Here is a 26,324-nt window from a genome sequence, read left to right as displayed (position 1 = left end):
TTTCAAAAATCAAACGTCATCATTATTAGTAAGAAAATTTTTGTTTTTAAAATTCCGTTTACTGTATATTAAAATTAATTATAGTTTATTATCTGTTACCGCAAACTGTACTGCTAGAAGTTAATGACCTAACGCATTCCTCTAGAAAAAAAATGTTACATTTTTCAGAGTGATCACTTTAAAGAAGCCTTAAGGAGGTGAATATATAGGTCATAAGCTGGGTATTAATGTATACATTTTGTACAGAATACGAACAACGCTACCCCGGCTCACACAAGGTTGTGCATTACAAGAAGGTTTTGTTAGAGCTCTTTTCGCCGTACTCCCAGTGTGACGGGGTCGTCAAAAGAATCAAAATATTCGAAGATTACGCATTGAGCGTCCCGATTCTTACGTGAGTATAATAATTGTTTCACATACCATCTAGAAACCACAATGCAAAACATGTAATTTTTTAATTTTGTTTCAAATCTCTTTTAGGTTAGGCGAGAATCAATATAAACTGTGTAGAACTTGTGTGACATTCTATTAAGTTACGCAAACGCAACGCACGTAACCTTTAGACCTTCGTTTAGCTAGTCAATAGTAGTTTATGTAAACTCATATTACTCCCTAGACCTCCCTGACAATACGCCCGTTTACATTCATTTTCTAGATAGTAATAGTATTGGTCTACCCGAGTATAACTACTTATGTTTCGGTTTCTTTTTTTTGTATTAAAGACGAAAGTCTTTGGCCAATGTGTGTTGCCAGAGATGACTTACGGATCTGAGACGTCCGCAACGCACGCACATAGAGTAATGGAGAGACATATGCTTGGGGTTATACTATGGAATCGAATCAGAAATAAGATCTGCAAAAGAACCATATTCACGGACATAGCTCAAAAAATTGCTAGTTCGACGTGGCAGTGGGCTGGGCACATCGCTCTTGCAGCCGACGACGATTGGGGCTAAAAGTTTCTCGAGTGGTCACCACGAGCCGACAGATGCTGCGTGGGTAGGCCCCCAATAAGATGGACCGTCGACATAGTTAAGATCGCCGAAAGTCGCTAGATGTGGGTAGCGCAAGATCTGTCATCGTGTCAATCTTTGGGGAAGGCCAGTTTTCAGTAGGCGTTTATCGGCTGAAAAGAAGAATATGCTATAATTCACCCTTTCTTATTTTTTAATGCCTAATGCTTGAGAATTTTGGCTTGAATAGGTAGTAAGTTTCGTTTGCACCTTCATTACTGTAAATTTTGCCTAGATTCATACGAGAGTTTTAGAGATTACAGAAGTTTAACTTTTCGACAAAACGAAGAGTAACAGGTAGCAGGTGTTACGCATGAACAACAATTATTCAGTTTCACGCTTGATTTGGAAGCGCAAAATTGTGCCCACGACTGATCTTTTTTTTTAACTGGACACACACTGGCCAAATAGCATTTGCATGTCTATGGGTTGAGGGGGCAGTGCGAAGAGGTTTCGAAAGTTCCCTTGGGAACCTTGACCTGGGCCTATGCATTCTACTATATAATCGGATTGTTAGGCTGGCAAACGCCGCTTCATGTGCGTGACCTGGTACCTCTCTCACCAGAGAGGGGATGTTAGCTTGGGCTGTCACTAGAGGTGTGTTTAGCAATTCAACTCAATGGCGCTCGGGAGTGACGAACAGGCCTTCCGAGGCGACTGATGAAAAGTAGTGTATTATTAAACTTTTGATATGCATCAATTTAAAAAGAGACCCACCGTTTCTTTTACATAAATAACTTACTGTAGTCTTAATGATACGAGTTCGTTCGATAATATTTAACCTATTTTGTTTACAGTTACGAATGGTACAGAAACAGAGTTGACAAGATGGAAACATGTCGCGTAGACCACAAGGCGAGGGAGGTGCGAGAGATCTTCGGTATAGGCAGAAAGGACCATTTGTTAAGTAAGTTTGGTGAACAAAGTGGGAACATGTGTAATATTTTACTCGAGTTAATATCTACAATTATTAAAGTAATAATAAAAATGTTAAGTCCTTAGTTGTCTTCATATCTAGGTCTAAAATATAGACTTTGAAGAAGGCCGTCCGAGATCGTAAAAATGCTTTCGAAATGTGGTACTGGATGAAGATGCTTCTGATTTTGTATGTGGGTGAAATGTAATAATTTCACCCTAATAAGTCCATTTTAAGCGATCTCAAAATCAATATCAGGCCTTCAACTAGTTTTTCAGTCATATAAAGAAAGGTAGAAACAATTGGTAGTAACTGAAAAGTCAGCAACCCTACGGGCGGTCGTAGTCCTTACAGATCGTGTACTAAAATACCAAACTTCAAATGCTAGAGATAGAATATCTGTATCTACACTGTATAACTATGTAAATATATGTAACTGTTCATACTTTGACATATACATACACATTATGTATATGTCAAAGATTACTCCGTTTTCAGAGAATTATGATCCTGAGCAATGAGAGGACAGTACGAGGATATACAGATATATGTTGGGTCTTCATTGATTCGTCGTTAATATTTAATTGCCAGCTTTAGCGATTGGTTGTCATTGTGTTGCGCGACTATCGTGTGAAACAAATGCGCGAGGCAATCGACGACTTGCGTCATCTATCGGCGCTATCCGAAATTACAAAGTTTGAAAAGATGTTTAATATGTAACTGAGTTTTTCCTTTATATTATAAAAAAATATATCGGTATTGTATCTGTACTGTACTGTTCAGTGATTTACGATTTTAATTTTACATTTTTACTTTGCAAACATACAGAGCATGAATATTCTATGGACGCCCCCGTGACGTCAGTGGAAGGTAAACGAACACTTCACTTCAACTACTACCCGCGACTTGACCACCTCACCACCATAGTGTGCACGCCGCTGACCTTCGACGAGTACTACACCGACAGGGCCGATAGGTAAAATATGTAAATTAAGAAATTAATACTTTGAGTTTTTTTTTAGGTTTTGGTTGAATAAATGACAAAACGTCAACAAAAAATAACGATGTAAAATTCAGAGTTTATTTAGGAAATAATTTATTTTATCGGAGATATGATATAATAATTATTTTTAACGATCATGTATTTACAGAATGTCTTTACTCTTTTGTAATAAAATTTCAAGTTAGGCAATTATAGTACGCGATCACGCCAACTTATTTTTATAACGATAGTTTTATTAATATGTTGTAAATAATAATTAACTTCAACAGTAAGGAAATTTTAATACGCGATCACGCCAACTTATTTTTATAACGATAGTTTTATTAATATGTTGTAAATAATAATTAACGACAAATTTCAGGCTTTTTTCCTGATCACAAAGCACATATTTTACTTTTGTTCCTTTTAAAATTACTTAAAGATAATGTTTAATTGATACAAATTGTCAATATCTATATTTATGTGATAGATATGTGCTACGATCTGAAGCAGCGTCTGCTTAGCCTTGTTTATTAAAGCTATAGTTGCTAATGCCGCTGATAAAGTATTTCAGTTTTTCTCGATGAACTCGATGCTCTGGTAGGTAGTGATATTGTTACAGCAGCAGCTTTTTGGAAGTGAGGAATGTTTTAAATATGTCGGATCACGATGATTATTCTTGATTTAATACAGCGGTATCCAATTTTTTTTTGGCTCCGCCATTGGGGACCTCTCCTTCCACCCCCTGATTGGGAACAGGGTTGTATTTCATAATAATTTTTTCACTTGAATTTTATTTTCATTCTCGTGTTCCACAGTACACAATATCTTTTGTTTCCTCCTTCTATCATTCTACAATTCCATCTTCCTTTCTCAATCATTCCATTCGTTTCGTACATCCTCAAATACTTCAGTTATCCATTTCTCACCAGTATCACAGTTTTAATTGGTTTAATTATTTTCTCGTGGATATGTATTTTATCAATGAATCTATTTTAATAACTTCACAATGCACGTTACCCTATTGTACGACACTTGCGCCTAACAATAACTCAAGGCATTCTACTACTAACGCCATCTTTCGGTAATAAGCAAATTTACAGCTTCTAACAAATATAAAGTGTAACTAGAAATAAATTAGTAGAGATTCAATAATGAGAAGTAAAGCGTTTCCCATGGCCCTTTTCTTCTCTTTTACCAAAGTATTTTGCCACTAGATCGGTCCATCGTAACAACTTTGACATAAAATTAATTGTAGGTTGGAATCCCGGCTAATATTGTACACGGAAGGAACCAAGGCCGAACCGAAACGTCAAGTGAAAGACGTTTTTGAGACGTACGGGAGGAACCCGACGGTGCCGTCCAAAGACGATATTTGGAAAAGGATCTTTCATCTGCAAGTATGTTGAAGAATTTGTTTCATGTTAATCAGATGATAAAATCATTTAATGATAAAGATGATTATAAAAATCATTTAAATTAGAAATTAATTTCTCAAATTAAAGAATTTATCATCATCATCATTTCATCCGCAGAACATCCACTGCTGCTACAACCTGCCAATCAACTAGACTATGTTCTTTTTCGTACTTTCGTTCGTCCACGGATCACCTCATTTCTGATTCGATCAACGCCCACTGCAGGGCAAATACCTCGCTCAAAGATAAATATGGAGGGAAGTAACATAATCGCCACGTATGGCAAGCGGGTTGGCGATCGCAGTGTAGTATAATGGGCACGCAGAGGACGCTGCTTTTTATCCTCTAAGAATCAATGCAATGGAAGCAATGGCAATCCTATATAATTAAGACGCAAATTATGAATTATGTAAGATTGTATTCCGGTCATCGAACTCGCGACCTACGTTCGTAAGTCTCAGTCCTTATCGCTTCACTAATTTTTAATATATTCATAACACTGAGAAATGTTAAGCTAAATTTTAGAAAAATAGCATAGCAATAGAATTTTGGTTACAGGATAACACCATAGAGCTCCTGTACCACTACGCGTATAATTTCGTCACCAACGACACCCGCAGCTTCATCAAGCCCAATCTCGCCGAAACCGGTGGAAAGATACTCTTCTATCCGGACAAAACATCCGGATATATTGTAAGTATATTTTATTATATACATCACGTCATTTTATTGTGATTAATTCATAATATTATTTTATTAAGTATCTTTGCTTCTTAATTTTTATATGACGGAGAAGTGGCCGCAAAATAATGTAAAAGAGTTTTTTTTTTCTTATAATCGCTTTCACTGATATGTTTAATACAGTTGTCATTTAAGTCCATAGATGCACACTGCAAGGTATGGGATATGGTATATACCCCAAAAATGTCTAAGGGGTGTATACTATAATCATCACGCATGGTAGGCGGGTTGGCGATCGCAGTGTGATATTATAGTATGCAGCGGACGCTGCTGCCCATCCTCTGGAAACTGTTTTGTGATCAGTGGCAATCTTAAACAAATAATGCTTAAAGTGACATACAAGATTGTACCCCGGGAATCTAACCCGAGACCTACGATTGCTATTCTCACTCCTTCACGGTTGGGCTACCACTGCTAATACTGTAGCTTATTTATATATTTTACATTTTAAGTTGTTCTACCAATTAAAAAATTTAAACAATTTCTATTATATAAAAATTTAAAAATTATTTGTTGTAAAGAATTTCTTCAATACACGTAATAGCAAGGTAAATACTGTAAAATACATGCATAAAGAGCACCTTTGACGTTATAACAAACTCTATCGTTTTTTTGTGATAATTTTCACAAATGACCAAAACATTGTGTTACGTACTGTGCGTTCTGACTTGTAATGAAACACCACTGGTTCACAAGGAGTCATTTATTTACAAATCAGATGACTTTAACATCTGGTGTTACTTTCGCTTAGTTCAAACTTCGCTTCCAAATCGCTCAAGAAATCACTCTCCAAATAATTTTTCACAATTTTTCAAATAGTCACATTATCACTGATCGTAGATCTTAATTTTATAACTCGAAAAACAGCACTGAACTGTAGACATTGAGAGTACACCTAATTATACTACAAATAAGGTTCTAGTACGTTCGAAATAGTACTCGGTTAGAATTTCCGAGAACCGTACACGAAAATCTATCAATAACTTCAAGGTCACGCGTGTTCTTGATCTTAGGGTTCTGTGTTTATTGTTTAGAGGGTTCTGTAACTAGAGCTTTGTAACAATAGTAAAAGCAGTCCTTTCCCAACTTTACTGTCTATTTTTAAAAAAAACTATACACTGTAGAATTCATTTTAGTATACGTCACATCAAGATAAATTCTGATATAAAACACAAGCAAGGCGTCATTAAAACCATCGTATGGTGACAAAATCTGTTTTGTTTTTTTTTATTTTACGGTACATATATGTCAAAAATTTTCTTATTAAATATTGTTTTTAGGCCGACCCTACAGCGAAGCAGCCGCGTCCTCTGAATGTTTACTACGCGCTATGCGACAACATGGAGTGGGAGAACCGCACCAACAAGCACATCCGGGACCGCGAGTCCGACGTCAACGACTACCTGGTGCAGCGGCATCGCGAGCTCACCGAGCCCAAGCTCTACGTCGCACTCTTCGACACCGAGAGGAACGAGGAAGCTAAGCGAGGGTGGAAGGAACAGGTCAGACCAGCGATACGCAACATTTTCCCGAAGAATATCTATTTCAAATAATAACAATTTTTATTTTATTGGTACATTGATATAGAACGTTAGTATGGTTGACAACGTATAATATAATTATTTATAATTATATATATTAATAGTAAAACAGTAATAGTAAATTTGATTGGAAATAAAATTCAAAATTTAAATTGACTTGAGAGTGTATGTGTGTGAATACGCAAGTGTGATTATGCGTAAACTAAAAAAAGGAAGCTATAAATGAAAATAGAATTTTGTATGAACGCTTATCTGTATCAGTATATGTTAAGTGGTCCTCTGAATAACAATTCAACGAAGACTAAATGGCTCAACCTAACTTAAAGCTTATGCTAGGGAACGATATCAAAGTTCTTTTTGTGGTCATTTTCCGAAATATTTACATATTAAATTTTCTTAACGATTTCTTAGATTTACGTGAATACTCATATTATTGATTACAATAACAATTCGATAACATTAATAGTAATCGATGTTCTTTCACGAGGATTTATGGTTTCAAATACAAATGATTATATTCAACCATGCATTTAAACGCACGTTTGCTTGGTTGTTTATTTTACATTATGAGTAGTAAACAACCACCATCTGAAACTCAACATTTGCTCTTTTTAAATTAAAATTAACAATGTTTGATATATATATTATAAAATCAACCGTGTAAATGAATCAAGTTTATTAAATCTAATGTATGGGCCTGTCTAACACTCAGACTGTAGACTTCTTTGAAAGATTTTTTTATGAGATCGTAACTTAAATAGATTAGATAGCTAGGTGCTTCTATCTATCTGGTGACCTATAATTAATATAATTACACTAAAAACCAAAGCGTCGATAGGAAGGACAAAAATACTTAACTAAAAATAAAAAAATATTAACAAGTTTGAAGGTATCCCTGAATGACAAAGGCATAAAAATGTTCAAGACCTCTGTCCTAATCAAGACTATGAGAAATACACACATACTGTAACGCACTCGAAACGTCGGGAATATAAATATAAAATCCACCATATTATACCCAGTTAAAAACTAGTGTAACTTTTCTATCAGCAATGCAAGGTTTCTTTAGAATTCGGAATTATCTTAGCACTATGCTTTTATATTACTTCGTTCCTATCTAGGAAGCACAAAAAGCTGAAGTGACGGAGCGTGAAAAGGAGGCCGAGATAGACCCGCTGGCACCGTACTTAGCGCGCATGTTCGGATCAGGACACGGGACAGGCTCACCGCTCACGTTCAAGGAGGCAAGCCTCGTGCGCGAGCAGTGCATAAACGACTTCAAAACCAGGCAACTTGCGCGACAGACCCTCATTCAGGCGAGATATGATAAGGTAAGTTAACACGTATTACCATCTTAGCTTTCCAGGGAATATTCAATTAATATGTCATTATAGGCTTACCAGAAAACATCAGAGGTGGATGTCCGAACTTTGACGGAAATTACCAAGAAAGCTTTAGCATGTATGGTATCATGTGCAAAATATTCTTTGGACAAAATACATCTTTCTGGATTAAGTTAGAGCTACGATAACTTATGTGGCATCAGTGTGATTCTAGGTTAAGTTTGTTTCTAAATTTAGTTTTATTAGTATCGTGAAAAAGTAATCAATAATAAAACATAGCACTGAGATTAATCCGTTTATATCGAAAATACAAAAAAAAATAAAGAAAACCGAACCTCGTCTTTAATACTATGTCCGTAGCCATTGTATAATCTGTCAAGATACAAAATCTCCGTTAGGAACGCAACCATAGCTTCTGACGTTATACTGTTTTAAAATATAAACCACTCACGCTACCTTTTGAATCCTTACATCCTTCTCTCTTCTGAGGGAAATTTTCTTGGGATAACAATGCTGATGGGTTTCCACTTTATTCCGGATCAGATTTTTAATGGGATTTAGACATTGAAAACTGGGTACCGCTTTACGTGTTGTGAATGGTGATGCTATTCCCTGCCGCCTAAGATGGGGTGTTTAATTTTTACAGAAGTTATGATCTCTCCTGCCCTTCGCATTGAGTCATCAACGGTTATCATTTGGATAACCTGTGCTATTACGACGGTTCGGAAGCATTTCAACTTCTGTTTCAGAGTAGAATTTAATCTATAACATTGAGTGTCGTGTTTTGGAAACTTTAACAGACCATGTCCAGCTATTGACGAGCGACGTTTAAATTAAATTAAAACATATGTTGGGTGTAACAAACGGTCTACATACACCCTAGTTCACGTTTGATCCGATCGTGTTACACTGTATACAAATAAATAATTAAATAAAAAAATTCAATGTCGATAAAATTATTAATGCTTATTTTCAGTTAAACAACGAATACAAAGCGAAACGACTGTGGTACCTGGCCAACCAGTTTATTCTAACGCCAGAAAAAGAAACAGCTTATTTTGCAGCAAGGTAAAAAAAATTCCTTTCTTTTTGAAACAGTATTCAACATACGTATGAATCATAGAAGATAACAAAAGGTAGCATATTCAGAGCGAATGATTTTTAAAATCAAATATTCCTCGCTTGGGGTCAAAGGTTTTTAGCTTCCTTCTTCACTATTATTTACATTTGTCGGTCTTAATGTACTATTTATTAGGTTTTTAATTTTTTATCTAATAGAATCAGGCGTTACCTCGCGGAAGTCCATCCTAACTAAGAAAGGAACTAATATATAGCTACTTCCCACTCGGTGTTTGGCACTGGTCGATCTGATATCTCCTGAGGATGCCCCGTGGAGGGGTGAAACACGTGTAGAGTAGATTAACGGTGGTAGTTGCGTTTCGCATTGTTTACCGCACGCGCATTTATCAGCGGATTGGCGGGTGGTGCATTTCATTGCATGACTACTGCTGCATAGCGGAAGTAGCTATATATTAGTTCCTTTCTTAGTTTAAATTTTTAAACTTTGTAAAATAGTATAAAGCGTAATATTAGACTTGCGGTCGAAGGTCATGCGTTCGATTCCCAGGATTGGGAATTATATGGGGTTGCCGCTGCTTACAGACAAGTTTTCTGGGTTCTTGGTGTACCATGATAGCATACTATGATCGCCAGCCAAGCATGACCATTTTGATATTATCCCCCCCATAGATATCTTTGGAGGAGACCCATGTCTTGCAATGGGCGTCTATGGGCTGGAACAACACCGTCGAAGTAAAAATACCCTAAAATATATTTCTATAAATTGAAAATGTACGTTAATACACCTATAAAGTAATATGTTGACAGTGCGGAACTGGCGTTTCGTGTGCATTCGCTGGAAGTTCGGCTGACGAGGCACAGGGACCTCTCTGGGCCAAGGTTCAGGGCGCTGGAGGAATATCTCAACAGGCACCCTCTGCTAAAAGAATATAACCGCGTGAAAAGAAGCTACAAATAATTCAAGAAGTATCAATAACAAACTTTAAACCGGTTTTTATATTTAGGACCAAATATAGGACGTTGAATGAAGGCTCCATAAATCTTGTTAATGCATTAGCAATAGTATTAGTGAGAATATTTAATTAATAGTACTAATACTCTTGTATCAACGATTTAATAAAGAATCTTTAGCTATTATTAAACTACACAAATCTTTACAAGTCTTCTGATAAATATTAATATTGTAACTTTTGTTATACACAGGATGAATAGTTAAAGGTGTAAAAGCTTTAAATTTGTGAATATATAGATGATTTGCTGTCAACTAATGGTACACCCTATCCAAAAACGAAATAGTTTCAGAAATAACCAATAACGAATCGCAAAGAAAGATTTTTTTAAATTCAAATTACTACATATTAAAATTAATTATTGTTTATTATCTTTGCAGACCTTACATTGAAATAGTCCGTCTCATTAAATAGTAAAAATAAATAATTGAATGGAAACACTTATGTGTTAAGTTTTTTGCTGACAAATAAGCAATAAATTCACCCTACCAAAGCTTTACATCTTATAACCAATAACCCTATATAGAACTATTGTTTTCAATATATATATATATTGGTATCTTTTTAATAAAATTGTTACTATGATTTTGTTTTTATATATATATCTTTGTTAAATTTTTGAGTTGATTTATTTTAAAGTACAAAATTTATGTACAACGTTATTAAGTATTTAAATAAAACGAATATATACATGAAAATGTTTTATTTGTGTGTTAATTAAACAATTATTTATCTTCAATGAGTTTTAAACTACATATCTTTATTAAAGATTACGATGACATTCGCGTGAAGTATTATCTTCTACTTTCTCTTTATTTCTTCATGTTTCTTCCACGTACATTCGTGGATGCCTACCTTCATAGCTTTTACAGCTTCGTCAAACTCAGGATACACAGATTCGGAATCCGCGAGCAAATATCCCCCGTGGTCAATGTTTGGGCAGCACCCAAGATGGCTGCGGGTGGTCTAAGTCGGTATTCCAGTCGCCAGCGCCGCCCAGCAGGTGACCACGACCATCATGCGTGGCCAGTGCCAGCCGCGACAGCTTATTTGCCAATCGCCGCTGCGGAGAGTCTGGCCGAGACAAAGGCGGCAGGGAGATGCTGCCAGAATCTGACATAAAAACAACTTAAAGCTTTATTTTTAATCTGTGTGCAATAATTACGTATTAAAAAAATAGATAATTTGTTGTGGGATATATCATTGGATAAATTACCAGAATGGTAGTCGTAATTAGCGTGTTCGCTGGGCGTGTCGTGGCCCAACCGCTTGCGGAACTCTCCGGCGAAGTGCTCGATGAGCGTGTCCATCATTACCGCTTGCTTCGAGAACACCTGGATAATGATATCATTATGAGCAATTGCTCTAAATAAAGTTAGAAGTGACATTTTTAAAATTCTAAACAGAGAAGAAGAACCTTTTCACGTACATTATAGAAAGAAACTTTCAGCGTCACTTGTAGTATTGGAAATGATATTACTGTGTGTATAATTTTTGTCTTATTTTATTCATAGATAGTAATATTATTGTCATTTTGTGAAGAATTTGGTGGCAGTAAAAACTTGATTCTAAGCAGCAAAAGATATCTATTTTGTTGTAACAGAAATATATTATATTATAACATAATATCACAGCGTAGAGGTAGAACCAAAATATACAAAAAATGAGTTTGGCTAATAAAGCGGTGAACTTTTTGACATATTTTATATAAAAACCTCACAAACTCACAAATTTAAGTCTGTTTCCCTTATACTAAAAAAAAAAGTTACAACGCCTGTCTAACTACTTACAATATACAATATGTTGGGTATATATAACAAGTGTTGCTTTTGGATTAAATTGAATTTTCACTAGTCTGTCCTTTAATGATAAAATAACGCAACTCAAAAGTACTAAAGTTTGTGTTTAAAGTTTTCAGATCCTAAATTATAAATATCTTATTTATTTTGTTAAGGAGGGATTGTATTAAATAATTTGCAGGATTATTTGACCTAATGACACTTGTTAAATATATTTTTTTCTTGAAGAGACAAAAAGTACAGACATTATTCAATTTGATTCACTATTAACAGTTGTATAAGTACTAAATATATTTACTTAGATATTTATATACATATACCTACATAAATATACCGTGAGAATTAAAATTACAATTTATTCATTTAATACTGTAACCAAGATTTACTTTATTTTGTTGTAGCTCTACCAAAAAAAGCGATGAAATTTTTTCTTTATTTTGGTTCGCTTTATAATATAGAAAAAAGTTTTCGACACTTCAGTGACAAATTGGGACACGAAAAATTCAATGAGCACGCACGCGCACGACAAAACTACGTAACCCGGGTTGCATTATTTTGTCATCATAGGGCAGTAGTATCTAAACTAGGTCTAGCCTGTGTTTTAGACACTAGAGAGTTCCTGTGTATTATATCTAAGGTATATGACTAGATCGTCATATCCAAACAAAACACTTCTCTTTAAATATCCTTTTAAAACATCTTATTACAATTCGAACTAGAAAACTTAAGAATAGGTTATATATAAATGTAAATAAATTTCTATTATTCATAAAGTATACCTGTAATATCTTAGATACTCGTAGACCATTCTCCACCACCATGAACTGGAGGAAGAGGCACGGCAAGCAGTCCTCGTTGTCATCGGACGGGAGACCGATGTCCCAAGACAATTCCTCGTAAAGAAGGCCCAAGAGTACAGTCTGCAATGGCGTATTGTCTTAATTGATATGTTGTAGAAAATTAGTAATAGTTAATTAGTAATTATGTCTATGTAAAAAAGTACAATGTACGGTCTTATGACACGAGGGCAATTTCAAAAACGAAACAGTAGAAGGACAAATAACGGGTAATTTACGTATACACATAGACAAAACATACATACTAATACATATACATAAATACTTATAATAAATACGGTATAATATATAATTATAAATACAATAATATATAAAAACGTTAAACTGACTTAGATTGCACTTGTCTCAAAAAACAATAGAGAAAGAAAAAAAAATGAATTATACTTTATTGTATATCATAAGAAAAAAATTACATGAGAAGGGAAATATTTCAAACAACGGTCTCACTATAAACGGCGATTTCTTCCAAACGACGTACGGTCATAAAGTGATAGGTGTTGAAAAAACCGTAAAAAAAGGTTCACGGTGCTCAAATTTCTAACCTGTATCCAAAAGTTTTTCATGATCCTCATGAATTTGAATGAACTAAATTACTATTGAATCTCTCGATTATAAAGATAAAAAGGTTTAACTGTTCGAGATTCTTTCAATTTCAAGTTTTGTAAGTTTCATAATAGGCCAAAAAGAACGTCACGCTACAAAAATAAAATAATGAAAGAATGAAACAACATATTTATTCTGCGAACAGGCTTTGTTAAATTAAGACATTAGTATAATACACGTTTAAGTACGTATGTATAAATAGTGTTATTGGTCCGGAAAATTGGTTTCATTGTGAAGAATATGGCAAGAACATCGATAGTTACTCTTTTATCGCCTACAAATCTATTTGTCACGTGAATATCAGTATGATACTATTCCAGCATACGTTTGTATTTTATATAATACAGTTATACCATAACATAAATGGAACTTATAACAGCTGGCCGGTAAAAAAATACAAAAACATTTTTTTTTAAATCTATGATACTTTACTACGATTTTTAATTACTTTACCACATTCTTTGCCCACAAAAAAAAAAGTTTCAGCGTCATTAAGCATACTAATATGCTTCTTATTAGATCGTAGAAAACTTTATTTAATCGAATCAGGCGTTACCTTGCCGAATTTCATCCTAAGTAAGAAAAGGACCAATATTTAGCCACTTCCGCACATGCATTATGCACGACTACCACTGCATGTGCGGAAGTAGCTAAATAACCAATATTTACTTTTTCTTACGTAGAAATCTTTCTTCAAATAAGAAGGGGCCCACTGTTTCATTCTATTACAGGATGCAACGGTACATCGATTCTTATAGGGGCTATTTTGAAAACAATTAATCATTTTTATATTTGTTTCAATTTAGTTTCATTTTCGGTATTCTAAAAACTTTCAGAGTTTTATACTACTATTCAATTTAGTTGTTTATAGGATGTAATAATATATAAAAAATATTATTGTCATTTAAATAGTTTGGCGACAACGAAATCTTGTTTATAAGCAGCGAAAGACATGCATTTTTATTGTTAAGGTGAATTAACTCACACTCTCTGTATCATCAATGACGTAAACTCCATTGGAGTTGACAGCGACCAGAACAGGAATGTCTTCATGGGTGAGCAGGCTGGTAAGGCTTCGCACTGGCTGCTCGATTTGACCTTGGAAGAACGCTGCTCTGGAAACGGATTTTTATGTTCAGTCTCCGACAAGGGCCATGATTCGACACCACCTCATTCCGTATCATCATCATTTGAGACACTGGATGCAGGCGGCTTCCAACCGGTTTATATAGAAATCTATAGAGAAGGCCCATGTCCTGGTATCAAAGAGCATATAATACCACTTAACGCTTTCTTTCGCCCAGAGGTCAAGATTTGTGTCATGATTATTTCGAACCAAATCCGAAATGAAGAGATTTATTTATTCTTAGTTATAAGAACGCTTCACCATAGTAGGTGAAGCGTTACGAACTAACGTAAATTTAATTTTAACCTTACGATAAAAGATGATTGTAATTATCGTTTAATAAAGCTATTTCGACCTCGATTTTAAATGTCGTTGCTTTCTGATTTAAAAAAAAAAAAACTCACCCGTAAGTAGGTAGCATCCTGGTATGGGCGAGGTACTTGTGACGAAGCTTCCGCGGTGGGGCAGCAGCCGGACGCTGCGCTTGTTCCAGCAATCGCGCCTCGGGACTCCCCTTCCGCCCCGCAGGAAGCAGTGCCGCCCATCTACCGGACCTCGCGTGCAGAGGCAAGTACTTATCTTGGTTCTCTCTGCCAAACGAATTGTATATCAAAGTTATTATATTCGTTTCCACCTCAACAGCTTTGTATAGAAATAGGTCTTTAGTTGGAATTTGGATTTTCGGATTTTGGATTGGAATGTTGGAAGTTGAATGCATTTCTGGTAATAGCAATCGTTTCTTCGCAAAGGGAGACGAAACGGTAAGGTTGATTATGTTCGAGTAGCAATACAGATCTCGGACAGAGTAAGTCAGTGTATTATTGCAAATTGACACCTAGCTTTGAAAAATACAAATCAATGGATAAATCTTACGAGTAAATGAATATAAAAAAGAATTCCTGTTTTTCTTGGTCATGCAATAACTTGACACATTTTTTTAAAAAGTTTCCTACTACCTGTTAAAAATTCTTATGGAATAATTACAAATATCAGTATTGAATTTGCATAGTCGATAAATAGATCGAAAAGGCGCAACTGTTTATTTTTAGAGGCATCAATTTTGCGAACCCTAGCAAGAAACCTCCCAGAGATGCCTATGTCCTACGATGGATATCCTACGGCTGTTATAATGACGAAGATATGATGAGGAAATAATTATTTTGATTTATTAAGAACTGTAATGGTCCATATCAGCTTTTTAATAAAATTACGAATTGTAATTTAAATAAATATAATCATAAATTAAAAAAAATGATAGAATTTCGATCTAAAAAATTTTAGAACTAGAATACCTGAAAAATTTAGCAGTATGCCTATGAGGATCATAGGGTCCAAGCTGTACCCTCGCCTGGATGCCTCCCAACATCACCGCCTGGGCGCTCTCAAGAGGATATCTGCCGTTTACAACGTTGTATCGTGCCTCTTCGTAAAGTAATTCTTGTATTTTTGAATCTCTGAAAAAACAAAATGATGCCTAGTAGATCCGGTGGCCAGTACTACGCAACGTACCATTCATCATAACTATACATGTAAGATATCTACTGCTGAACATAGTTCTCCCAAAGAAATACTCTTTTGTTAATATAATAATAATTTAATGCAGTGAAACGTTGTTTATTATTTCGGCGCTCATTAGCAAGCTGGCCAGTCGCCCATAGAGATATCTATGCTCGGCATCTCTCAACGAGATCGTATCAGGTTGAGGAACCTTACTAAGGAACCAACATAACTCAGCAATAGTAAGTTGAAGTTCACAGCCCTTAATTGATCCAAGAGGAGGAATATGCTCCGGATTTTCCATTTTTCAGAGATCCGTTGATGAACGAACGATGAAGAGGTTATGGGTGGGCTACATAGCGCGCATGGGAGATGGCTGCCTCGGCGTTAAGCTTCTGGAGTGGAGACCACGAACTGTCAGCCTCACGTAAGGCTTTCACCCGAAAGCTGAACAGACGACTCTGTTAAGATCGTCGGAAGACTGAAACGAAGGTAGCCGTCTATCAGTTACATTGGAAACTTATGAGGTGGCCAACAGAGGTCCTTCTACGCCTGAAATTACGATCATGATGATGATAAAGCTTGCAAATAAATTGATGATCTCAAGAAAAAAAAACCCAAAAAGGAATTCAGTTATATTTACTTTGAATGATGCCATTATTAGAGAGCTATGCCTGATTCTAATTTTTATCTCTTACATTTAGTTTAATATCTAAACTTGTGAAGTATAGAACTTACTTATCTTACTCTTACCGGATTTGCACTTACTTGATCCCCTCCTCTAAATGTTTGGGGAAGAAGACGTTCCTCTGCAGCCGCAACACGGGCTGGTCCCGAGCTCGCCGCGACTCCGACCCATGTCCGTAGCGCTGCAGGAGCTTTTGCCAACTGGCCCAGATGCGCCATGGACAATGATGCGGCTTCAGTTGAATCTCTGCAAAATAATTGCTGCCATAGTAAAAGCTATATACCTTGGAAACCATGGGGGATGTCTATGACTTAAATGATGGAGTGCATAGAGACGGATTTAACGACTTTATATGAACATAAACGATTATCAAAAACTTTGAAGAAAAGACAACATAAGAAAATTGTCATATCATCCGAAAAAAGTACAAATAATATGCGACATCCTTACTCTCACTGGTCCTATGAGTTATAACTCGCAAATTATTCAAAATGGGCTTGTGTTATAACATAAGCAGAGTAATGCTTTTTCGTTAACTCGCCTAATAGAGGGCTGCACATCCACAAGGAGAAAACGTTCGCAGCCAAACTCCTGGTACTCGGCTGAATTAGACCCATCTCCTCGGTCGCCAGCACCGCGTTGAGGAACCTCGCCGCAGTTACATTCGAAGGCACTTCTTCCGAACTCATCTCCACCATTATCGCAGTACGAGACATCAGGTATACACACGTCACAGGACTTGACGACACAGTCGATGATGATGCAGTGCTGCCTGAAGACCCTGGGCGATTTCAAAATTACGTATATAATATTGCGAAACTGGTTTTGTATAAGTTGATAACTAATACACAGCCGGCAACTTATGTCGGTATAAATCTGCCAGGACAGAATAATTTATCAAATATAGAATTTAATCTTTTTCTAAAAGTTCATCAAGAAAGATATTGTTTTAGCTTCATTAGCATTATAAAACTTTGCGAATTAGTTAGCATTCGAGTATCGACAATGTCACTAATCATTTACCTGGTAAGGGAGGTGATATAGCACTGGACGAGCTGCCGCCACTGGTCATCGGCTCCGTGGTACTAAATGATCCAGCTGCTATGCTACTTGACCCGGTTTGGTTTGAACAACTACTTAGGTTTGATCCTAAGACAAAATCAATCACAACTTGATAATAAAAAATGTAAACAATGTTCCATCTAAAAAACTTATAATATACTGGCAGTGCCCGCGTGGACTTTAACAAAAAAATATTTAGTTAGTTTAGTTTTTTGTTTCAGAATTTAGCCTAAGTTACTGCTTATTACATTAGCTACCTGCCGATATAAATCCCGTCAAAATCCGTCCAGCCATTTCAGGGATTAGCAAGAAAAAGCTAGACAGGCAAATATTTTAAATAATATAATTATTTATTCATATGCCTTTAGTACAAAACGCTTATTTTAATATTACTAAAAGACATTTCCATTTTGTTTATTTACATAGACAATGTAAACTGCGTCTTATAGAAAAAAACTTCTGGTTATTATATATTTCATTTTGTTTATTTACTTATATATTAATACCTTTATTATTATCGTTATATATTATTGGTTTTTTAACTTTGTTTTATTTTTGTTTAGGTGTACTTTTATACGTGCATATTTTTGTTTCTTTTTGATGACGAGAAAAATAATCAACAGATGCGTTCGATGTATATGTACACACATATAGAGACTCTTTATAATTTTGACAGAAAGAAAATACTAACTAGTGTTACCATACTTCAAGCGCGTTACTTGAAGACATACGACTCGCATTGAAAATATTGAACTCTACGATTTTATTGTGGATTTATATTACATACGCTAAGTGTTACATTATGAACTTTATTACAATAAAACAGAAGATAATATCCCATACCCTAGTCACCCTATAACACAAGATGTATTATCTCATTAATCAAATTCTTTATTTTTGTCGCATTTTAAACCGGAACACAATATATTGGCAATACGTTGTAGCTACAACACTTGAACCTACGTATGTTATTGCCTAATATTATACACGCAAGTCCCGACTGCTCCATTAGCGAATAAAGAATAATCCACTTGTTGACAGAAGAATTACATCAAATAATGCGTGTCACAACAAGCCTTCATGATATTAACCCTGCAGGTTTGTAAATATGGATAATTGTTTGGGCACTATTCGTAATTAAAATGGTAACCATTATTATTATATTATTAAACTGATAAAAAATCTTATATAAGGAGTCAAAATAGTGCAACATCCTGAATTTTAAGTTCGAAATTATGCGCTGAATAGGGTTACCCTTGTCATATTTCACACGAAACGGAACACAATTAACTGGTAACACTATTTGACTTTTTCTATCTTGTCAAAGAGTCCACCATATATAATTAATGTATAATATATATGTAAATAATGTACCCATGACACTCTTCTCCAACGAATCCGAGCTGTTACTTTCTTTAGAGTCTGGTTGGAGTGGTTTGTGAGGATCATGCTTATCCCACTCATTATGACGTCCCAACGGGCTGTACGATAAATGCGGTAGCCGCTGCGAAACAGAGTATAAATGTGCATTCACTTCGGCCTGGAGCTTCTGGCTCTGAACACTGTAGTATTCCTCGCGGGACCTAAATTCGCTATGACATACAAGAACAATTTTTTTTAATTATTTTTACTATGAAGTATGCATATTTTTTGCTTATGTATTAATAATGGCAAATAAGTTAGACTGATGAAATAAAACTACACAGTAACATGCTAAATATATAACTAATAAAAGCATTTCTTTTAATTTATACCAAAAAAATATTTCTTTCATATTTTTTTCTTATTTAATAGCACCTACTGATATTTAATGAACCAAGAAAATATCTGGATTAAACTTACTTGTACTGATATTCGGCCTGAATAGGATAACCGCGTCGAGAATATTCAACTGGTATGATAGTAATATAATTACCGCTATTCTGCACACTTGAACTCTCACCGTAAGCTCCCATCTCTGATTTATGTTCCATTTATTTTCAACAGAACACAGTTATCATATTGCTATTTAAATAATCGATACTGTAACATGAAAGACACAAATGGATGTGAACCAACGCTGAAATATTGATTAATTTTAGTGTAGATAATAAAATCGTAAAACATTATTAAAAAATAACTAAATTTGTCGGCGTATTACATGTTAGATTGTTTAGTAACTAACTTTATTAAAAAATATTTATTTTAAAGTACCAGTAAGTTCCATATTAATTGTTATTAGAATTAATGCGAGAATTGGATAAATTATTAGAATAATAGAATTTAAAAAATAAGTAATAACTTTTATTTTATATAAAAATATATTCCTATAATTTTATTTTTAATCAAAAAGACGATGTACCTTGTGCATTTCATAGACACTGTATACGATTAAACTGTCATTTAACGATATATGTTTGCCAACACGTCAATTTTGATTTTGAAGATATACAAATAAATACACCCATTGAAGTTTTACAGGATAAATAAAATAATTGACGGAATTAAGAATATCTTTCGTAAAGCTTGTTACATATCAACTCCATTAACAAATAACTGCGCATTTTTTACGCTAAGATCGCGTCTTTATAAATTTGTATAAGTTTTATCGCATTTTCTAAGAATCATATGGCGACGCGTTTGGAAGCCCAATTAAAAGAATATCGCGCTCGCCGACGACGCCAATACCTTGCTGACAATGTTAATGACAAGTTAGAAAATTCCGAGGACATGACCATGGACCAGGAAAAACAGGAGGAAGAAGTTGTTTTGGTAAGTTATAAATACTTGATTTATTCTTCTAAGAAAGCGTATCAAAGATTGTTCGTGTCTGATAAAACAATATTGCTAATCAATGGTAACAATTATTTATAATGGTTGTTATGTTAAATTTTTCTATATTGAATAGCGATTAAACGAATACATGTAAATATTAATTTTTAACTTTCTTAACTATTATAATATCTTTTTTAAGTAATATTAATTAACCATTTCAGTTACAAAATGAAGAAGTTCAGCCTACAAGAAAAATTTTAATCCAATCAGAGGAGGATGTCTTGTCAGAAGTCAGGGAATTAGATAATGCAACACAAGAATCCTGGACATATTTCACAGTTAAATGGACCATTTATTTTATTATATGGCTAACTATTTATATTATTTCCTTAAAGCTAGAATTTGGCGCTGTATATTTTGTTTTCTCTGTATTAATTGGCATTTATTTGAACACAAGAACAGGGCCAAAGAAGAAAGGGGAGGTATCTGCATACAGTGTGTTTAATGAAAACTGTACAAGCATAGAAGGTACATTAAATGCTGAACAATTAGTAAAAGAAATCATGTATGGACCAGTCAGTTTTACGTAATAGATGTCTTGTTAAACAATGGTAATTCTAAACACTTTTTTATAAGCAAGGGAAAAAGTCTTTCTTCAATTAGCTATAGAAATAAATTCTTCAATGATATAATAGGATGGATGTTGCTACTTCTAAATTTTTTGATAACATTAAAGGTATGTGCCAATGGTAAATATTTTGCCCCATTGTTTGGTGCTCCATAAAATTTTGGAAAACAATGTCTTATTCATCACCTTACTTGTACTAACCATCGTTAAATATGTAATACACATGTAATTAATTTAAGTTTTTTTGTCAGTCTTTTGGTTATTGAAAAGAAAAATTAGTAAAACATATTTCAGTGTGATAATTTTATTTATTACATTATCAGATAACCAAATATTTTTATGATGTAAGTGGTAAATTGTGTAATACAAAAAAGAAGTCATATTTGCATTATTTTTTGTGCAGTATGGCCATATTTCAAAAGTAAAAAGCATACAGCCACTACAATTTTCACTGGTTAATGATTATCTCCCTTTTTTTTTAGGCAACAAATAAATTCATTTACCAACAAAGAGAAGCAAAATAACACCATATTATAAAATCATCATTTATCTATATTGGCGCTTGTCTTTGTGATATCATTTAGGGAGGGTGTTATTATTATTTAAATATTTGGTTACTATGTTGAATGCAACTGCCCTATATTTACACTAGTGATATTAAAAATTGAATGTATATATACACTTATGATGTAAATGTATTTATAAAAACCAAATGGGGTAAATTTGCACACTTTAATATTTTAGAAGCATTATTTATATTTTCATTGCAATACTTTATGGTACAAAATATTTTTTGTTATATTACATCCTAAATGTCTGGTTCTGATTATCATCAAACCTTTGACACTAAGAACAGGTGTTTAAATTTCCTCAGCAATATAAGAAAAAAGTGTTTTTGTTTGTAGTTAATATAGACATATGTGTTATACTTGACAAAACTTAGCTCATTTAATCCAATAGATACATTATCTTGCCTATTAACCAGTGCCCAGTAATGCTTTTAAATGAATCTTTAACAAAGATATCTATGTACTTTTAAGGGCTTTTAACGTAAGAAAAGAAGAGCTCAATAATAATCAAATTTGAGTGTGCATTGAATGTCTCACCTGCACCATTAAGGCATATCTGGAAAAGTATTTTTTGAAAATAAACCCAACAGTTAATTTTAATAAAATGTAGTTTTATTAATCACTTTTACAGATTGACAACAAGTATGAATACACATGGAACAGCAATACAATGATAAATCAATAAAATTAAATAGTGTTTACAATTCACATTCATTTTATCACTAAACCATAGTTTACAAAAGTTTTCGTTAAAATATTTTCACTTATTTCTTTTACAAATACCCGTTTACATCACAAAGTATGCGATGCAACATAACTCCTAAATGTAATGAAAATTATTTGGCATTATCACCAGAGATCTAACATATGGATGCATTTCTGCCTAAAATCAAGGGGTTTGTCTATTATGGAAAGCACTTTAGAATCTGAGAAAAAAAATAACGCTATTTTGAAATTGGTAAATTTATTTTTGTAATTATGCTATAGATTCAAAAATAAAAATATTTCACAGAGCATCTTCATAACCAAGTTTTCAGTATTTCCGCCGTAAACAACTTTATTTTAGTTTTTGGTGGTAGATAAACATTATACAATCAGGTACCGAAGCCAGATTAGTTTATTTTTAATTAACACCTCGAAAACAAGATTTTGATTGAAAGGCTTTTTGCCAATAGTTGAGTGAGACCGATAACTACATCTGCTTGTGCAAGTGAGACGACAAATTGTACCTGATTAGATTAGGAAAATAATTGCTTTTTGTTAATTTATTGATGGCAGTACTACCAAAAACATTATATCGCGCCATACGTAAGCGAGACGAGGCAGGGCGGAGGTAAATAGAGGGTGTAGCGAATAGCCACATGCGTCGGGGTCACCGCCTGTGAAAAATAATATAAACTTCCTACTGTGTACAATTTGTATTTATTACTTGTTTATGTTTTACAGTTTTATATGATCGACATTGTAATATGCATCTGTCATTTTGATTGTCACGCCCCGTTCCTAACTTAACTAAATGTTGCCGCTATAAGCATAAGCGCCGCGGGCTTTGACGACGGACTGACGGAACGGAGCGGCCATTACTCCCTCCCGTCTCGCCGCGGCCATACCCAAGGCGAGGTACAGAGGTCTCGGTAGCATAGTAAACAAGGCTAAGAATCTGTATTAACTGTATTTTAGGCAAATATACATCCGACATCTCATTATTACTATGGTTAATATATACGTTGAATGAATTTTCTTTGTAAATAGTATAAGTTATATATTAACAATCGTTCTAAAAATTGTAGAATCAATTTTAAAATACGGTAGGTAGAACTTTCTGTAAATATTCACAGAGATAATTCGTTATTGCTTATTTGAATGGCGTGACTTAAAACGGCTTAAAGCAATGTTACTACACAGGTACATTACAATGATTTATGAATATATCATTATTGTAATATTAATAACAAATTAAAGAATCTTTTATAATAAAAACTATATAGATTACAGGAAGAAACGGATACAAAATATTTATATATTTTTTTAACATTTACATAACAGTTAATGTAACTTTTATTGCATAACCTTACTATTTGCGTTAAAAATGTAACCCATCGTTGTCACTAAACTTAGGGAAGTAATTAAGAAGTTTTATACTACTACCTTCCATCTGCTTACAGTCAGATTCACATATGCTCTAATATAATGAATAAATAGGTGAGATATTATTAAAATGGAAGAAAGTAGCGCGTACGGACTTCACGATGAGTTTACTTCAACTAAATGTGAACACTGCTTTCTAATTTACTATAATCTTATTGGTTAGGTGACAAAGATGAGCCATTTTTTTAATGCGAATGCATTATAGAAACGCTAGGGTCGAATGAAATTAGTATATATAGCATTCAATCACCTACACGTTATTGACAAAGAGAGATACAAATATTGTCTGAATCTCCTTCGCCGTTCAGCATTTTAGACTCTAATTTAGCATAAACATTCACAACAAAAAATCTCTAAGAAAAAAAGGTAAGATATTAAATCTAAACGGGCATATACATGTGGACTTAAAACCTAATTTTACTTTAACAATTTCAGTTTGATGTAAATACAAATCTGGTCCCAAAAACAGTCCAAATATCGGAAACCACGTCTGGAGTCTTGGGGCACATATTAATAAATATAATTTATCAAATTTTAAAAATAACTAAAGCAAAAATACAAAAATGAGTTATAATGCAAACACATTACGTGAGATCATGATATAATATAACAGCGTATTTAACTTTTGAGCAAACTATGCCAAGGAATGTTGGGAATAAAGAAAATTACTTATATAGGAGAAAATGATTGCAAACTCTGGTAGACATAACAAACTTACTCTATCTGTGAATGAATTAGTGATTCCCTCAACATATACATTAAAGACGAACTGGCAGTAAGAATATATAATTATAGCATCAATTCAAAGGAGGTTAAATCTTCTATATAATCGTTTAAAGTATATTTCCGTTAGCCGGGCGCAAGCGAAAAATCATAAAAACAATATTCATGTTGCTGTTTTGAATTCAATATTTTAAAATTATTGCTAAAATTAATTTTTTAATCAACATTACTGCCGTAGATGGTTACTACTGGATATAGCAGTGTCCTATTTTTTTTTTCAGTAGAAAGGTCGTCTGTCCACCATTAATGGACGTCATACGCTGCGCTTGCCTGCCTGTGGCTATTCCCCCAGAATCTTGGGTTCAAACGGCTATTTGTTTTGTCCGCTATATAGCCTGCTTATTGCCACCTCAACTTGCTAATCCGCTGCGTTACTTTTGTCAGTTACTTTTGTTCATCTACTGATCCCTGATTTATAACCCCTGCCAAGGCTCGTCGAGTGACCGTCTTTTTAAGAAACCCAAAGACCAAGGTTTTTTTTTAATATGTATAATAAATAATTATTGCACTCATATTTGAATTTGCGCCCGGCTAACGAAAATACACCCGTTTTCGCTCCATACAATTTTTAATTCAACAATAATTGACTAACGGTCATATAACACATATCATGGTTGCGTAATTCCAGCATAATTGAGTATATAAGCTTCTAAAGTAACGTAAACACACACTCAAGTGTCACGATGTCATATTAGGGTTCTAAAAGTTATGCAACCCTTCATTTACACTTATTGCCCTAAACAGATGCAGCGTTCATTATATATTATGATATTATTATTTATAACGATATTACTGGCAACCACACCACAATACTTTTCAGAGTTTAGAGAATTATTCTTGAGCGTTCGAATTTCGATTTGAAATCATAGCAGTGAAATATTCGCGTTCATTATATTTGGGTTAAAATTGTAAATGTCCACAACGATTATATGTATGTAATATACACAACTCAATTACATCTGGCTTTCAATTTCCTCGTCATCGAAGGGAAAACAAATAAATGCACGGTTAACACCCACCGTTATTTCGAAAGCAGATTTAAATTCAAACGCTCAACAATTTAACCACATATTGTAATTGTAGTGGCCTGTAATATAGAGCGTTTTAATTTGAACGCTATTTACGTGTCATTTAGAGTACTAATTCCATTATAGTTCATTCGCGTTAAGAATGCAGTGTATCATCATTGTCCGCTGACCTAGTCCGTCTCTCGATTACTTGTACTAGAATTTCAAATTAGGAACGATTTCACAACGTGTGTATTGCTGATCATGCAGAAACATTCTTAACGCGAAAAAACTATAGCTAAAGCCAACAAACTGGAATACAATATTGTTTGTTCATTCTCACCAGCGGCAGAAATAGGTACCAACTAGTCATCCTAAACCTGCCACTATACTGTATTCGCCGGAGAGTTAATAACAGAGAATACGCAACTTATGATATTGATAAATATTTAGTTAATAATGAGGTAAGCATGCGTTTACATTAAAGAATTATGTCAGTCTACGTATATAACTTTCGCTACGAATTGACATATTTTTGTACTGATTTCTAGTCAACCAGTAACTAGAAGTCCTAGAAAAAAATGATGTCAGTAAATGTTAAAATATAAAGCCACCTGTACAAACATCTGTACACTTTTACATGATTGCCGTCGTTCATAAATCTCATCCGTCAGTTTCATCTGCTTACAAAAGTATAAGGAGCGCTATATTAACTCTCCGACGAATACAGTTTAATAAAAAAAGTAATACTTTCATGCC

At 34.2% G+C, this 26,324-nt stretch overlaps 3 protein-coding genes across 3 annotated transcripts in view; 2 read left to right on the top strand and 1 right to left on the bottom strand.

The window, feature by feature from the left end:
• The window catches only part of lobo (lost boys), a 230,196-nt gene extending 220,157 nt beyond the window's left edge, over window positions 1-10,039 (top strand). Inside the window, exons 7-15 of the mRNA XM_068763185.1 lie at window positions 247-394; window positions 1,811-1,920; window positions 2,758-2,905; window positions 4,170-4,311; window positions 4,888-5,022; window positions 6,351-6,572; window positions 7,733-7,942; window positions 8,931-9,022; window positions 9,842-10,039. Of these exons, the coding sequence (XP_068619286.1) occupies window positions 247-394; window positions 1,811-1,920; window positions 2,758-2,905; window positions 4,170-4,311; window positions 4,888-5,022; window positions 6,351-6,572; window positions 7,733-7,942; window positions 8,931-9,022; window positions 9,842-9,992 (1,358 nt within the window). The 3' untranslated portion in view covers window positions 9,993-10,039. The remainder of the gene's footprint in view (window positions 1-246; window positions 395-1,810; window positions 1,921-2,757; window positions 2,906-4,169; window positions 4,312-4,887; window positions 5,023-6,350; window positions 6,573-7,732; window positions 7,943-8,930; window positions 9,023-9,841) is intronic.
• An 889-nt stretch (window positions 10,040-10,928) lies between these two features.
• Bili (FERM domain-containing protein 8 Bili) lies at window positions 10,929-19,649 on the bottom strand. Its single transcript, XM_068763195.1, has 11 exons — window positions 19,519-19,649; window positions 19,051-19,268; window positions 17,638-17,763; window positions 17,156-17,395; window positions 16,695-16,860; window positions 15,722-15,883; window positions 14,834-15,019; window positions 14,289-14,418; window positions 12,623-12,763; window positions 11,261-11,378; window positions 10,929-11,157 (listed from the first exon to the last, which is right to left on the bottom strand). The coding sequence occupies exons 1-11, from the start codon at window positions 19,647-19,649 to the stop codon at window positions 10,973-10,975; spliced, it is 1,803 nt and encodes a 600-aa protein (XP_068619296.1). The 3' UTR covers window positions 10,929-10,972.
• A 425-nt stretch (window positions 19,650-20,074) lies between these two features.
• On the top strand, window positions 20,075-22,209 carry Saysd1 (SAYSVFN motif domain containing 1). The gene is made up of 2 exons (XM_068763033.1): window positions 20,075-20,427; window positions 20,652-22,209. Exons 1-2 carry the CDS (start codon window positions 20,284-20,286, stop codon window positions 21,018-21,020), a joined length of 513 nt encoding a protein of 170 aa, XP_068619134.1. The 5' UTR covers window positions 20,075-20,283; the 3' UTR covers window positions 21,021-22,209.
• The last annotated feature ends 4,115 nt before the right edge of the window (window positions 22,210-26,324 follow it).

The sequence above is a fragment of the Battus philenor genome, unplaced genomic scaffold (genome assembly GCF_028537555.1).
Source record: "Battus philenor isolate CCGP_79_NKW_IND1 unplaced genomic scaffold, ilBatPhil1.0.hap1 SCAF_17, whole genome shotgun sequence".
NCBI classification, from domain to species: domain Eukaryota; kingdom Metazoa; phylum Arthropoda; class Insecta; order Lepidoptera; family Papilionidae; genus Battus; species Battus philenor.
Note: the sequence above shows the minus strand (reverse complement) of the source record. Positions and strands in the feature narration are given on the sequence as shown.